Genomic DNA, 16698 nt, shown 5'->3' with positions numbered 1-16698 from the left:
AGCGCATGACTAACTCTCTTTAAAAGACAGTCTGTTGTGGAGGATCAGGAAACAATCTGTTTTTATGAACTGCCCACCTGTATATTCATGGCAAAGACAGGAGCTCAGGAGAGGTTCAGGTACAGACATGAATATTGATTCAGTCTTTCTATAAAGCTCTCATTCAGATTTCTGCAGTACAAAATACCAATGATTAAGACTGTTTTATGCAGGTTTAATCACTAGTTCTGCCAAAGATTCTTTGTTGCCTGAAGCAAATCCTTAGGCCCAAATCCAGAAAAACACCTCACATTGGTTTTGCATGTGTTCTGTTGATTTTGATACAATATTCATGCATTCTTAATTGTTTTGTGCCCAAGGTCTCCAAACTGTGAAAGAGGTGGTGTTTCTCTTTTCTCATCCTTTCTTTGTCGCTACAGTAAAAGCGGGATACTTTGGGCAGGACTATTAATCATCACCATGAAGGTAGGGATCCTAGAACAATGGAAGTCCAACTGTAAAGATGCTGATACAAATATTATGGATTTCTGATATTATTATGTGGACCAAGACCTCAGTGTACCAAATAAACTACAATAAACACAGATAATATCTAATCTTAATAAAACAAACAATTTAACTAACAATAACCTAGGTGAAATTCCAGATGTCTCTCACATGGCAAATTAAAATGCTCTGCAATGAAGTTCAGGGTACACGTCTACAAAGCTAATGTAATGTCAGGAAATATAAACAAAAACAGGGAAAAAATAATAATTCAACTTGTTCTCCAAAGTCACGTTTTGCATTTACCATGCTCTTTCTTTCAAACACATTATGTTCCTGATTAACAGTAATGCCTCCAGGCACAACCTTTTTCCTTTTTCTGAACTTCAGAGTTAAAAACTGCTTTGAAATGTCACTAATGCATACAATTCTTACTCAATGATAACGTCTAAGCTCACCCCGTAATTCAAAACGCCACGCTTCTAATTGGCAAAATTGAATCACACAGGAAAAGCATGAGGAATTCAAATCCTATCCTGAGTACAATGAAACTTCAAACAGTGTTGAAAAAATAAAAAACAGCCAAGCTAATAAAAAACAGACCCTGCTTAAACAATCTTTCATCAAATAAATGTCACCTACGCTGTTACTCTTGGAATTTGGGAAAGTAGGAGGAGCTGACAAGGACTGAAGAGGAGATTAGAAAGACTGCTTGGGAAATGAGTAATACTTAGCAAATTAAGAAAGCACATGACCAAAGCCAGACTCTGTCCTTAGTTATACTGGTGTAAATGCAAACTAACATCACTTACTGTAATGGAGTTACTCTGGATTTACTCCACGTTGACTGAGATCAAAACCTGTTCATTGAGATGGAATATCAGAGTGGAAAACCTGTCTTTTATATCTACACAATGGGACACTTCAGTGCAACCAACTAAGAAACTCCTTTAACACTACGTAGCTGCAACAAAGTCAGATATATTAGAGACATCTCAAATATCCACAGCCACCATTTCTAAAGTTTGAAAGGTGTTACATAGTTCAAACCTGTCTCTAAATACGCTTTATACAAATTGAAGAGTTAATTCAAAACATGCTTCACTTATTTAGGGTTTTCTTTTTTCTCTCCTTTAAGTCTCAAACCATGAAAACCCTCACAAAACAAGACTCGGGATATCCCCATAAAGTAAGTAGACAGCAGCATCTTGTACATGGCTTCCCTCATGCCCTTCACAGAGGGATGAGTTTATCACCTGCTATGCTGGAGCTACATCTCCATAATCTACAGCACACTTCCACCCTGTGCAGTAGTTCTGTGCCTTCCCTCCAAAAGGGAAAAAACGGGTACGTATTCCTATGGATGTTTATGCTGAACCACAAGGAGCTTAAAAGATTTGCTTAAAAGCCCCACAGAGAGACAACAGCAGAGCTGGAACTAAAGTGTCAGGAGTGCTATCTGTCAGTCCCTTCACCACAGAGGTCTAGGTTTTAGTAATTATATTATTCCATGTGAAGGCTAGATGCAGACCACCGTAGCTACCACACTCTCCCTAGTGAGTTATCCCTTCCATGATACAATACCTAAATTCTTCAGAATGCAACATCGCCAACACGCATTATTTTTATCTTCATATATCACTGTTTGCTTTAAGTAACAGAACAACATCTAATTAAAGTTTCAAGGGTGAGGAAAGGGTTGAATTTTTACAGTAATGAAAGGGTTTTTCCACTTTCTGCACCTTGAGCATGAGCAACAACAGCAGTATTTAAAGTGAAACTTGATACACAAAGAAACCACATTTTTTTCCACTGTCAGCATCCACATAAACAGTGCAGATTTGCAAACACATGTGGATCCTGAATAACTCTCAATCTTTACAGTTAGATGCAGTTCACTAGTGCTGTATGCGTTCTCTTCCAACCGCAGATATGCTAGCCAAACAAATTGCCATCCTCTGCCTTCAGAATCATCCTCCTAACAAAAGTTACCCTCTGCTCCGCAGCAAAACAGTTCATGCATGCTCTTCCTGATTAAGCTAGTAGGCTAAAATAGTTTAAGTAGTCCCTGCTAGCCTGGTTCATTTTGTCTAGAATTGCTAAGGAGCACCCACAGCTGGATATCAGAAAGGGAAGCAGTTAGCAGTGCTCAGCAGTAATTTTTTCAGCCAATACAGCTGCATCTTTCAGTAAAGATGTCTCCACATACTCAGTGAGAATTTCAAAGAGCAAATAGCAGAGTCAGTTGGTCAAACTCAGGCCCAGAACAAACTCTGGGAACGGACCTGCTTTCACGGCCCATATGCGAAGTGAGGATGACCTATCTGCCCTTGCTATCATTCTCATTCATGTTAAAGGAAATATCAGCCACCAGACACACTGAAAACAGTGAGGGAAGGATTTCTTCTTCATATCCTTCATAGCCTCTATTTGGGGCTAGCACAGTACTTTTATTTCAGGGCAAGAACATGTTGCCTTCAGCAGCAACACATTTCACCATCAGGATGCAGTCTGTATATGCATAAGACACACTAGACTGCCAAGAAAACCTGAGATGAAGTAGGGGAGTGCTGAGAGGAGACACCGAACCTCTGAGGGAAAAGGGCCAATGGAAATTGTGAGAAAGGGAAGGGTAGAAGGCAGAGACCAAGATAAAAAGATGTGAGAGAAAGAGTAGGAAAGAAAGGGGGGAAAAAAAGGAGTAAATATTTCAGCAACAAATAAGCAATTTGTGGATTTGTGGTTAACACACAGGACTGTGACTCAGGAATAAGTCACATGAATTCCCTGTGTTTCAATTCAGTTTATGTAAAACGGGGAGGGGGAAAAACATGACAAGTAAACAAAACACACTCATCTAAAATGCCTTAAGACATCAAGATGCGGATATTAAGTAATACATCGTTACATGAGGAGCAAAGGCACCACTGCCTAAAGCATCGTGTCCTCCAAATCCCGCAGAGTCAGAACGTTATCCTAGTCAGCACACACCACATGCTTGAGGAGTCTGCCGGAGGGCCAGTGCAGCAGGCTAGGGCTCGGCTTTGCCTTCCCCACTTGCAGGGGCTAGCAGTTCTTGTGGTACTCAAACTCAGGTAAAAGTGAGTAGCTAGTGGAGTACCATGATGCTAAGGATCCCTAATTAAAGCCAGACTATCACTGTGCTAGGTGCCGTACAAGCTAAGTGACACAAAAAATGGAACAGAAGTGCCAAAAGACAAAGGTTGGCAGAGTGCAGATAGTCTTCCCCCTTGCCGGTTGCCCCAGCCATTGCACCTTTACCTAAAACCACACACTTGCCTAACCATGTTACTTATTTTCAGCCTAAAATGCTAGCTCTGACACAACAGTTGTGAAGTCAAAGTCTCTTTGAGGCTTTAGTTAATAAAAGTATAAATATGTTCTGAGGCAGACGACTTCATTTTTCCTGCAGAACTTTGCTTTTCCTTTTCTATTCCTCTATAACTCAGTGTGAAAGCAGACTAATTCAGTGAACTACGCTAAGACCTCACTAACTAAACAAAAAGCTCTGTCCTTTGGAAAACAGACTCGGACATACCATTGTACAGCTTAAGAGAACTCAGGAAATGTTTCAGTGATATTCAGCATCCCCAGGGACACTTAACTTCAGCTCATGAAAATACACTAGTGTCCAAAGCTTGAAAATTACAATGGCTTCCTGCTTACACCCCCCCTCCTCCAGGCTATGAATCTAATTCAAACAAGATGGCAGGAATCCAGCAGTAACCTATGGTCACAGATTAGAGCTGCTATCCTGTGCAAACAGACCCAGACATTTAGCTGCGACTATAGCAACACAAGACATTCCTTCATTTTCATTTAATTATGCAAACCTACCCCCTCTCACTCCACTTCAGCAGGGATTTTCCAGTCTGTAAACCTGGAGCCCCATTCTGCTTTCAGTTACATCTAATTGCATACCAGTGTGATTGCAGAGGAGCTCTATCGACTGTAACGTATCCTATAGTTATACTGTTGATATTGGGAATTTGGCTCTACGATGCATCAGGCTACATGAAATTGCGTTTTAAAGCTGTCTTCGTATCTTGTACGTAGTCCTATGACTGGAAAAACAGCAGAGGAAGGAAGCATTACAGCTCCTGTGAAAACACTGAAGCACTGAAATAAAGAGAGGAGAGAAAAAGCTAACTCCCTTTCAATTTTAATTCAGCAACTGGCTCTGCAACACCCAATTCATAAGGGGGCCAGCTGTCTTCCACAAGAGCCAGCTCCTGCGGACACCTCTAAAGAAGAGTTTAAAATTCTCTCTACACAATACTCGCATGTCCAAGTTTACTTTGAGAGTCCCCTTATTATACACAGGCTCTGAACACTTATATGCTTGATTTAATGTACCTAATGTCACATAGCAAGTTTTGTATTACCAAGAGCATACGGTAAGGAAACCATTATTCCAGAGTGAACAGATGAGACCGCCAAAAGACCTTAACAGAGGTATATTACTGAAAATAAATTCAACACTTTCAATTATCTTTCATTGCATGTGATGTATGCAGCTTGTTGGCTTGGTGTCTGGGAACATGTAATTTTCAAATATGCATAGATTTTAACAACAATGTTTCACAGACTAAAATCTGTGCTTAAGTATATTTTGGGAAGAGAGCTACAACATGAGAAGAGCTGGAAAACTGCACACTATTTTTTGAAGAGAAGGAAAGTACCAAGGATGCTAAAGAAAAATAAGATGGAAGAGTATATGGGGCACAGAACAATAATATATCTTTATCATTAATATATCTTCATAAATACACACAGCCTGTTCACACTTGTAATACACATTAGCAGCATGTATCACATCCCCCATTTGTGGCTTATCCCCACAGAGATTATCAGCCTCCTACTGCTGCCAGTATTACTCCCTTGAATTACACAGAAAGGGTCTCTGACAAAACACCGAAGGTTCAGACCCTGCTGACAACTTGAGGTAAGGGCAAATGAGGCGTAGGACATCACTAGGCATCCACCACCATCCTTCACAAAGTTCAGTTGCTGTTAGAGCTCCCTGCCGAGCTCCCTCTGGGCATTACTCGGTTTTAGCTCAAAACGCCCCGCCAGGAGAAGTTCTTCAGCACGGCTAGGGTGGCGATACTTTAAGCAAAGGGACAGGGGTTAGATGCCAGCCTCCAGGTAGTTAGAGTGGAATTCTCCCACTGGCTTGTGAAGATGCAAGAACTGGAATACTGATAAACCTTCAGGACCTTCCCACAGCCACCTCTCACGCAAAGAAGCATGAGGGGTGGCCCGGACACTTGAGCTTAGACCAGAACTGAGGAGGCCATCACAGTGGGGGGTACAACCTAGCCCCAGTGCTAGCTAGGCTCATTTGAACACTTGGGATCTATACGTTAAGACGACAAACAGTATAAAACAAATCTCAGGGACTATTATTTGGACAGTCAGCCCAAGAGCAAGAGGAAGGTAGAAAGCAGAAAGCCCCTCACTTGACTTCATTCCTCCTAAATTACTTCATCCATCCCAAATTCAGGGCCTCAACTGAACTAATGTTAGCTCCTTCTGCAGTAAGGGAAAGCAAATGAAACCTCCAGAGAGCATTTCAGAAGTTAAAAGGGATGAATTGCTCTGTAAAGGTGCCAACCTCTTTTTGTGAGCTACAGAAGGAGCCTTTGGGTAGTTACTCTCCTAACTAAGGTTCTTCAGTTAAGTGACTAAAGTGTGCTGGGATGAATCCTGTCCTCTGCCTGTGCACTGCATGGCTCCATCTATCTTGACATAACACAATCCCATCCAAGTGCTTCACGAACACAGAGTCATTGTGCTCCCAGTCTGGCAAAAAACAACAGGGAGAAGCTCAGCTCACACCTACAGTTAACGAAGAAGAGATTGCACGTGCTCTTCAAAAGGCAACAAGAGGAGTTTAACAGGAGCTCACAAGGAGATATACATGACCTACTATTCCAATACAAAATGCAAATTGTGGACCTGGAGTTACCCATTCACAATGCCATAACATGAATTCACAATAGGCATAACTGAAGGACATAATAAATCTGATATAACAGCAATGCACCTAAAACAAGAAATCTTAAAAAAAACTGTCAATAGTTATGAAAACTGAATCATATTTGACAACGTCATTCAGAGGTAGAACACATTTTCCCTGGCAGCAGTAAAGTATACGAAGCAGTCAGCCCATAGCACATTTCATTAAATCCATCCTATTCTTTCTAACAGAACTGCTGATTATCAAAGAATGGCGAGGCAATCAAGTGACACCATCGGGCTCTTTCAACAGAGGAATTGTTTTGTCATTTGCAAACTGAAAAACATATGCTCCCAATATTTTTTCTGATATATGTTTCCTTTAAAACCAAAACCCAACAGCATATGCCAAAAATCAAATCACTGATCGGAGAATATACACCAACTGGCCTCTGAGGTTTTTTTCCAACTAAAGGGTTCCTATTATTCCTTAGGCCACATTCAAAATCAATTAACTAAATGAAGTATCTGCCCTTTTTCCATGCTCCAGAATCCAGCTTATCCAGATCCCCATCTGACTGAACAAAACCTGCTCTAGTATAAATTCCAAGGAGCCTGCAGTACGCAAACAGAGAAGTGGAAAGCACGGGTCAGAAACAGACTACAGGGAATCACACTGTTAGTCCACACAACATAATAAAAATACCTCTGAGGTTCCTAACAACTGGGTCCTACAGGATGAAGGACATCACAGACACATAGTATAAAGCACTGACCCAATGTAAACTCATTTTGCTCACAGTTGTTCAAGGAAAGTTCAAGTGCAATTGGTACGAGCAGGCTGGATCGAGCACCACCACTTCATGCCGCTATGCCGGAACAAATAGCGTTTATCCTCCTGCAGTTAATGCACAGCCCAGCATACGTTCTGTATCACACAAATATAGAGCTTTCAAACAGAATGTGAACATGGCCCCACACCTGATCCAAATCAAGTTGGCACTGCTGCATGATAAAGCAGCACACATGGGGCAAGGGTTAAGGATCACAGAGCCCCAGTTTAAGCTGCCTTCAATTCTTGATTTTTTTCTTCATTCTTCCACGAGAACTCAAGTTTCCCTCTTCAGCAAAGGCATTCACTATTAATTCCCACTGCAGAAGGCACTGTTTTTGATACTTAACTTCCAACATTTCTGCTTTAAAAGAGTGAGATTGGCATTTTGAGAGGCAAATATTCTGTGGTTAATTGTCAGTACTTGCTAAACTTTAGCCTCCTTTGTCATTTTCCCTCTATATATAATCACTGAAATCCATCTTACACTGAACATTAGTACCTCAATTAAAGTGAGAGAAAGAGGTATATAATACTTACACCTTCTGGCTCATTTCATTCCTATGCATCCTTATAAAACAATTGTCTCCAGACAAGAAAGAGTCAGAATATATAAATCTCTGGGAGGGATGCAGACAGCTTTATTCATAGCTTAAAAGCACTTGAGGGTCTGCATCAAATTTCTGCTTTTTATAAATCATTAGAAATTTGATTTGTGGGAGCTTAAAGCAATTCAGTACAAGTGTACATCATCAGAAATTTTTCTTCTGTTTCCATTCCACAGAGCTCCCACCAAGACTTGTAGCCAATGTTGCCTACTGTTAAAGAATTATTGTCAAAAACAGGATTAATTTGGCTTTCTATATATGACTTCCTGTGGAAACACAAGGTCCCGCAATTTTGGAGAAATAAACTCAAACGGGAAGAAGAAGGGGAGAGGGAGAATGGAGCGGAGGGCTATTAACTCCAGCTCTTAGGCTGTTTGTATCTATGTTCGCTGCTTTCATTTATCAGACATTACTACCTCAGGTGAGAGTGACTATCGTTCCCCATTTTACAAGAAAGGGATAGTGCTTAACATAGCTGCCCCAGACAGTCAAAAAATACAGCTTTGACAGACCCCCCCCCCCAAAGCTTTTCAGAGGGATTGTACCATATTCACTGCTTGGATAATTCAGAACATCATCAGCTATGCTGTGCCAGCTACTTTTTATCGGTGTACTATTTCATCAGTTTAACTGGCACAAGTTTGATCATTTTCTCATCCAGCTAAGCACTGGCCGATTTTTATTTCAAGATCAATCAGTAAATTCCATTCTCAGCAAGATATACAATCTCCCAGCAAAGTCTACATTTTCCTATCGACTAGTGTTCAGCAAAGATAATAGTAATAAGTGATATGTAAGAAAACCTACTATAACTGGAAGTGAAAGAGTTTTTCAAGATTGAACCCTGATGATGAGCCACCGTGCATGGAAGCGATAATATTAATATAAAGATTTTAAAGGCAACTGACAGAAGGTTTTCACACTGTAAAACCACTGCATTCAGAAGTGAATTTAGAAGTCTGTGCAATAATTTGCTATATTGTTGCATGTTGAACAGTTGAGTCATGGCGCTTTACAGCCATGTCTATTTGCAAAACAGCAATGTGTAAAGTATTTTGCCTGTAGGAAACATCATCTATGTAAACTCCAGAGGCTACAGAGCACAGACATACACCCCTAGACAGCAAGTCTCATTTGCAAAATGACATCAGTAACAATTATTGGGATAGAACAGTACTAGGATGCATTGCTAACGAGTTAGAGAACTTTCCATTTATTGGTCACCAGTTTGAGCTGAGGATAGCAAAACAAAAATCAAGGACATCCAATAACTTCTGTATAAGTTCAGTAGGCAAGAATTTCAGATACAGCTTTAAGATATTTCCATCTCTTCTGCATTGCATTATGAATTATTTGGGACATTATCATCCTTTTCCTGGAAGAGGCATCATCTCCACTGTATCTTCCAGCAAAAATAGGGATAAAAATCCTGTCCCATGGGAAAAAGATTTGAGAATCGGAAAATAAGTTACTGTTGCACAAATCTTTAGGGCTGGACAGATAGAGTTAAGTCAGTAGAAACAACATTTTAAGTGATGGGCTAATACTCTTCTGGACAATCTCACAGCATTTGGAGTCTTTCACACAGGTTTTGGAGCTTCTGGCACTGTCAGTACTGTCTTCTGTGTGTAATCAATGTAAACAGCTACTTTTAGAGGGACCCCAGATAAATCCTTGGGGAGAACCAAGAAAGTGTATATGTAATTGCACACTATTAATTTCATGGATATCACAACATCTACAAGAAGGACCACAAGAAGGTTTCAAAACACACATTTCACATATATTCAGTACAATTATCAGGAAGTGTCAACAGACATGGAAAATATCTGTAAATGCTTCAGACTTCATCCTTATCAATTCAGAGTTATTCACTATTACTATATAGCAGTATTGATTGACATTCAATTGACGACTGTAATAACAAAATTTAGTAGTAACAATGACAACAACAAAGACGGCATATGTGGAACCGTAAGTAAACTGAGTATTTCCTGCTGAATTTGTCAATGATGAAATAATAAGTAAAAATGGCATTTAAACAGTTATAAAAGGAGAGGGCAGATTTGACAGTTGTTACACCCAGTTCTTATCATTTATCTTCCGACACACCAAGTCAGCACTGAACATTTGTAAGTTTACATTATATCTTCTAAACCTTGAAAGAGAAAAATTCAGACCAGAACTTAGAAGTGCATTCATTATTGCTGTCACTATATATGTAAGAAAGTTAAAAAAATTAATCAAATCCAAAGACTTAAGTAAGTACACAGATAGGATTTTCAGAAAATTTTGAAGCCACTAAAACACACTAATTTGAAGAATTAGTCAGGACAACTTTAACCTGACATTTTGTGATGTATCATTAGAACTACTGCACCACAACAACGAGAACACATTTGTTAAATCACTTTAGATTTGAGGAATAATATGAAACCCACATAACTCTCAAAACAAGAAAAGTATTTAAATTGGGTGGAGAGAACCACTTTCTTTGCCTCTGACCTTATTCTTACCAGACAGAGTTAGGGCAATTCTTCTCTTTGCTTCCTACAAATACTATTGGATTTTGCCATGTGTCCAGTGTTTTCAAAACATCTGCCCACAGGAACCTCATCTGCAAACAGTTTATACCTCCTTGCCAACCCAATATTTGGTCTAGTTCAAATATTAGATAGCTGTGGAATAGTTTTGCCTGCTGCGGAAGGTGGGGAGGTACACCGAATGTGGAGAGAAAGAGCTACTGCCCAAAGACAAGCAGAAGGACTACTCAGAATCCACCAAGTCTTCGCTTCTTGACGGGCATCTCACTGAACACTCTGTGTTCACAGAATACAGCAAAGATTGACGTGAGGTCCGTCTCTCCCAAACTTCTCTGGTGCTGCCCCATCCTTGGTACAAACTCCACTTCTTGTGCTTCTGTGCTAGCAAACTCAGGTATCAGTGCAAAATACTGCATTTCAGTTAAACTTATGCTCCCCCACTTTGGAAACTACTGCCATACAGTTTCTCCACAGTCATGTTCCTGTTCTTTAGTAAAACTGAGTATTGAAGCATTTCTACCCCCACCCAAAAGAAACAGAGGGAATCACAGAGAAAATGACCTCTTCCTCCTCCTTCAGGCTATCCCAGATAGACAATTCAAGCTGAATTTCCTGAAGGGGAAAAGGTTTTACACAACTTATCTATATGCATTCAGACATAGTTTGAAAATTTTAATAGACATCCATTAACCAGAAAGCAAATGCTGAGGCCAAAGGCCGACACAAATGACAGTGGAGAGTGCAAAAGGATTAGTGCAGGGCAACATATTGGAAAAAAGCCATCAGAAGAATTCTATATGAGAAATCTGTTGGGTAGTGAAAGGCAACGATGCTGTTTATCTGTAGATACAGAAGGACGAAACACGCTGGCTTGTATTTGGAAGGTTGGCCAGGCAACCTCAAAGGCTGAATTAAAAACAGGAAGAATTTCAGCTGAGCAACGGTGGATGTTTTATTGTTATGCCCAGAGGACAACCTATTCCTCATCACTTTCAAGTGTCTTTTTCAAGGCAGCAGTTAACATGTCAAGGAAGGGCTATACTCTTCCACGCCTGCACACAGCTTTCCATCTCCCTTTATTACACATTTGGATCAACCGCAATACTTTTTATTTCAAAAGCATAAAATATTTTAATACCACTAATGGCCAAATTTTAATTTTTTCTGTTCCTCCTCTGGAATAGTAATAGCCTTCTTAAAAACAATGAATCCCCCCAAAAACCAAACCTTTCTTATGGCCTTCTGAACTTGTTCCAAGCTAGTATGTGGCCCAGCAACCTAACTACTGTTATGGTAATAGCATTATAAGTATGCTAAATGAAAGAGACCCCAGGTTATGAAGTTAGAAGTGCCCTTACTCCATCATATAACCAGAGCTTGACTTTCAAAAAAAGAGGGGTAAGACTGAGCAGAAAACATTGTATTTCCAGTTCTCCTACACATTTGCTGTATGACCGTAAGTGAATTAATTAAGTTCAATATTATCTTCTTACCTGAAGAGTAGCATTATTAAGGTTTTCCTATTTCTTGCATAGGCAGTATACTGCTTATGTGATTTGTAAGAAAAACACAAGATGCTCAGATTGGAGATTTGTAAACATGCAGAGCATGAACTGGTAAACAACATCCTGTATGTTAGGATGTCCGCAGTGTATACTACTGTAACTGCTGTCAAGTTCCAAGGAAAATTAAAACCCACAAATAAAACATTACTGTGCGTATGCTTGTATGCACAAGCTAAGGTACAATAAACAGTTGCAGCTTAGTTCAGGTTGCCCCAAATCCTCAAATTCAGACTAACTCAAACAAGATACTCCACTCCAAAATGAAGGGGACTGGGGGAAGAGTCAGAGTTTTTCCTGTATGTTACCGTTCCATGGAAAAAAAAAAAACTATTTAAATTCTAGGTAGCCCGCTAGAATAACTGTATTTACAGAAGTGGGTTACCTAAAAATTTTAAGCATGTAAAAAATATGTAGCATATTATGTTACATGATAAACTACATTCTCTTCATTTTTCTTGTAATCAAAAAATAAATTACTGGAATTTGTTCTTTAAAGTCGTCATTCACACTAAAGGAATGCTTGATTAAAAAGAAAAAAGAGATTAAATCATGCAGGGTCAAAGTTATTACTGGTATAATTCCATTAGCTTTACAGAATAATGCTGGGGATGAATTTGTCCTCTTAGGCTTGTTTTCCTTTCCAAAATTCCTTAATGGTATAAAATAAAAATAGAAAGGCTGGCCACAGATGTTAATAAAGACATTCCGAGTCCAATCCGGTTACCACAGAATACAATAGGAATTAGCAGAAGATCACCACCCTCTACACACAGCTACAAAAGCATTCATTGATCTTAAGCTTTAGATCCAATTCTGCATTTCCCTGTGCCAACCCTCCTTAATTAAGAATTTTTGTCAACTTTTCCATTGAACACAAGTCTGGCAAGAGGCTTCTTTTTCAATAGCCTTTTCACTATCTAGGAAACTTCTGTGATCATGTCTAGGCATTGGCAAACCCCAGCTGAAAAATCCCTGTAATCTGCTGGAAGTGTTGCACATGCACACACATGAAGAGGAATGCAGAACAAGAGGCCTTTCCAAAATGGGAAAGGATAGTATGGTGGTATCAGAATGCAAAGCCCATTCTCAAAGTTTTTTGTAGGTCATAATTCTAGACTACACCAAAAACTCAGGTTTGATACCACAAACTGTACTTGTCAATTATTTCTGTTTTACCAAAATACTATAGTTTGAACAAAATACCATTGTAATAGTCATAACGCTGCTTTTAAATCTACCACTAAAGACCACAATGCGTCTCTATAACACAGTGCAGCACTAATATGCAGCACTCTGGTAATAATATAGTCCAGCAGAATATAGCAGGATTTTTAAATAACTCCAATTATTTATGATTCTGATGTGCCTCGTGTGATGTCAAGTACTCTTCCAGGACAGACTATTGTATGATTTTGAAGAATACACTTCCCTCTTCAAAAAAAACTCTGCTTTTCTATATGGTACTCAGAAACCAGTTGAGGCATTTCACTCTTCAGCACTAATCAAGCGGTACTGCAAAGTGACTGACTATGGCAAGTTCAGCACACACTGTGCAACGTAAGTTAAGAAACTAAAGGAGTTAAAAGCTAAATTATCGTAAACTTTAAATTGTAAAGATAGTTCGGTTACCTATCAGTAGCGTATCTGGATAGCTTTATAGACAGAGAAGCTCCTTCGTGCTGAAATCCAATTACACGTTGCACTCCTAGGAGAGTTCCATTTGCCTCACAAAAATATTAGGAAAAATTTATCTGTGGGGCAGCTACATAGAAAGCTCTATTTTGAAAAACAACAGAAACATTTTGTTGCGCCAATAACCAGACAACTCGAGAGAGAAAAAAAAAAAAGACTCACACTCATCAACTTAGCTGAACAGACTTCAAAGGGAACACCACTAGGCCAAAGTAAATGAATTGGACACTGTGAAATCCAAGCCAAGCAATAATTTTTGTAGGTTTTTGAGGAAATGCACTTTCCTCTAGATGCAAAAGAGATATTGAAGAATTGGTCACAACAGTATTTCTTGCATTTTCTTTTGAAGTACCTAGATTTGTTCAACATCAGATACGACACCAAACTAGAAGGACCAGCGCTCTGAACTGCTGCATCCCTAAAAATCCAGGCAACAGACCATGCTATTTACTACTAACTCTGATAAAGACATACAGAAATAATTTTCATAAACTAAGACAAAGCGAGGTTTAAAATTATGCATTCCCCACTTTCAAACTACTTTAAGACATAACAAGTTATCCATCATTCTATGGCCCCCTCTGGCTGGGCAGGGACTTCCATATAAAGACATGTAATAGGATACACAATATATGTTTGCCAGCAGTTCTTAATTGCATAGGTCAGCGCTCCGCAGGTTTAGGTTTCAGTTATTCTACATGATGAAATCTAACATTTGCCAAGGAAAGGGATCTCCTGTGAAAAGAGAAGGAAGGGGGAGGAGGCAAGGAAGCAACAAGTCTGTGAGCAGAGGGGAAAAAATCTGATTCAGGGGAGGAAGGTGGTGGTGGATTTGTTGCTAATCGGGTATGTACACAGCAAGAAAGCGGTGATATAATAAAGCATGATTAGAAGAATCAGTCTGTGACAAAACCAAAAATTCTAGAGAGTCAGTGGACACAAGAGGTCCAAGGGAGAAGGGAAAAAAAAAAAAGAATAAAAAGGGGAGAAAGAAAGACTGAATGAAAAAGAGAACATGTGGGATGAGAAAGAAAAAAGTTATTGAAACAAAGGATTTGAAATTAAGCTCTAATGAAAGCTAAACATTGGAAGTATTAGTAATATAAAAGCTGTAAATTCATTCTATCAAGGATGCAAAAGAGCAGAGGAGAAAGCACCAACCACACAAACTCGCAAACTAAAATTGTTCCATGCAAAATCACCTTCTTGCCCACCAGGTTCATACAGATGCCCAAACCATTCTGAAAAAGAGAACTATCAATTCTCATAATGAACTACTTCAGTGAGCAGAGAGGAAACATATATAAAGATTAAGGAGAGGAAATAAAAACTAAACCCAAAAAAGAAAAAAAAAAACTATCACGTTGATTTTCTGCCCCATTACTTTCCAAGGAGAACCACCAGCTTGATTTTCCAAAAGGATATAAACCAGCTCTGGGCTCTACACCTGTCCAAAATCCTTTTCCCCTTGCTCCCTTCTGTAGCCTTATAGTCATTTTTTTAGTCACAAATGCTTTTGTCTCATAAACTAACAGATAACTAACAGGTAAAGGGGAAAAAAAGTAACATCAAATGTAAAAACAGTAAGATGCATAAAACAGATAAGACAGACCCCTTCTTAATAAGGGTACTCTGATGGACTCCTAGCAAWAAAAAAAAAAAAAAAAAGAGAGAGAGAGAGAGAAAGAGAGAGAACCTATACAAAATCATGGATAACTAAGTAGCAAAACTTGCAAAGACAAGGTTTTCACTGATTTTTCAAGTAATGGATTTAAGACATTTCTATCAATAGCAAATAAATATTTCTGCCCTCAAAACATCTTATGACTGGGGGGGGCTCCGTTTTCACTGATGACATCCCTGCAGAAAATGAATTTGTATGAAATGATTTCCAGAATACCATGTTCCAAGATATTCCATGGAAACTAGATCCAGAAAGGTTATTTGCAAGGGCTTTTTCCATCCCTCTTTCCTTAACTTTTTTCTTTAAAAACAAGTTTTTACAGCATAGTAGAGCACACATCACCAGCCTGAGGCATCCTGTTCCTATTTCCTTCTCAGGTCACTAAAAGATACTTGACAAGGGAAGAGGAAGAAAGCCAGAAAGAAGGGATAGGAAGGGAATAGAAAACAGATGCTGAAAAAGATGAGAACACAGGATATACAGCAGAAAGAAAAAGGTAGAATGAGAGAAAGAAATAAGAACCCAAACCAAAAAATACAGTATGAAAAGCTTCAGGATCATATCACTGCAAGTTTGTGAACGCAAACAAGCAACAACAAAACTCAGGCAAAAGTGTGAGGGTATTGTGTAAATTCATAAGTGTATTTCAGTAGAAGGGCATATAAAAAAAACCTTAAAAATCTAGTTTCTAGTATACATGTTCTCTACTAGGAAAAAGTCACAGAGGCCACTTATTCTAGGGTGGGTGGGGTTTTTTTGTTTTTTTTTTTTTTTTTTTAAGAGGCATTTAGGATCCTCTAAAACTACTATTCGGTATTGATGGGGTATTTAAAAATCAACCTCCATTTATCCGGTTGTGAAAGTTCTGCTGCCTGTCCGCCTGCAGGGGGAAGGGGAGGGCGCTCAGGGAACGCACCTCGCTGCCGGCAAGCCCCCGTGCGACGCGTGACCAGGACGCGCCCCAAGAACGCTCCCAGCGCAGCCTCCGGAACCCCGCAGGCGCAGCGCCCCGGGGCTCCCCCCTCCCCCGGGTCCCCCGCGAGCTCGCCCCGCGCACCTGGCCGCCCCCGCGCAGCCCCGCGACGCCGCGGGAGCTCTCCTCACCCGGGTCGTGGAAAGGCACCAAGGCGAAGTTGTACAGCGGCCGCTTGGGTCTTTTTAAGGAGGTTTCCAGAATCTTTGACGCCCCCTCGATCACCTGCACCAAGTCGTCGTACATGGAGCCGGTCACGTCGAAGACGAAGGCCAGGGTGGAGGCGCCCTCCGGGACGCCCGCGGCGCCGGGCTCCCCCGCGGCGGCGGCGGC

General features: G+C 40.0%; 1 protein-coding gene across 1 annotated transcript in view; it reads right to left on the bottom strand.

Annotated features, from left to right (window-relative positions):
- Positions 1-16698, bottom strand: part of HMCN1 (hemicentin 1) — a 189280-nt gene that overhangs the window by 170006 nt on the left and 2576 nt on the right. The window contains exon 2 of the mRNA XM_026062720.1: positions 16497-16677. Coding sequence (XP_025918505.1) covers positions 16497-16677 — 181 coding nt within the window. The remainder of the gene's footprint in view (positions 1-16496; positions 16678-16698) is intronic.

This window comes from Apteryx rowi, unplaced genomic scaffold (genome assembly GCF_003343035.1).
Source record: "Apteryx rowi isolate R43461 unplaced genomic scaffold, aptRow1 scaffold_100, whole genome shotgun sequence".
In the NCBI taxonomy this organism is placed as follows: Eukaryota; Metazoa; Chordata; class Aves; order Apterygiformes; family Apterygidae; genus Apteryx; species Apteryx rowi.
Note: the sequence above shows the minus strand (reverse complement) of the source record. Positions and strands in the feature narration are given on the sequence as shown.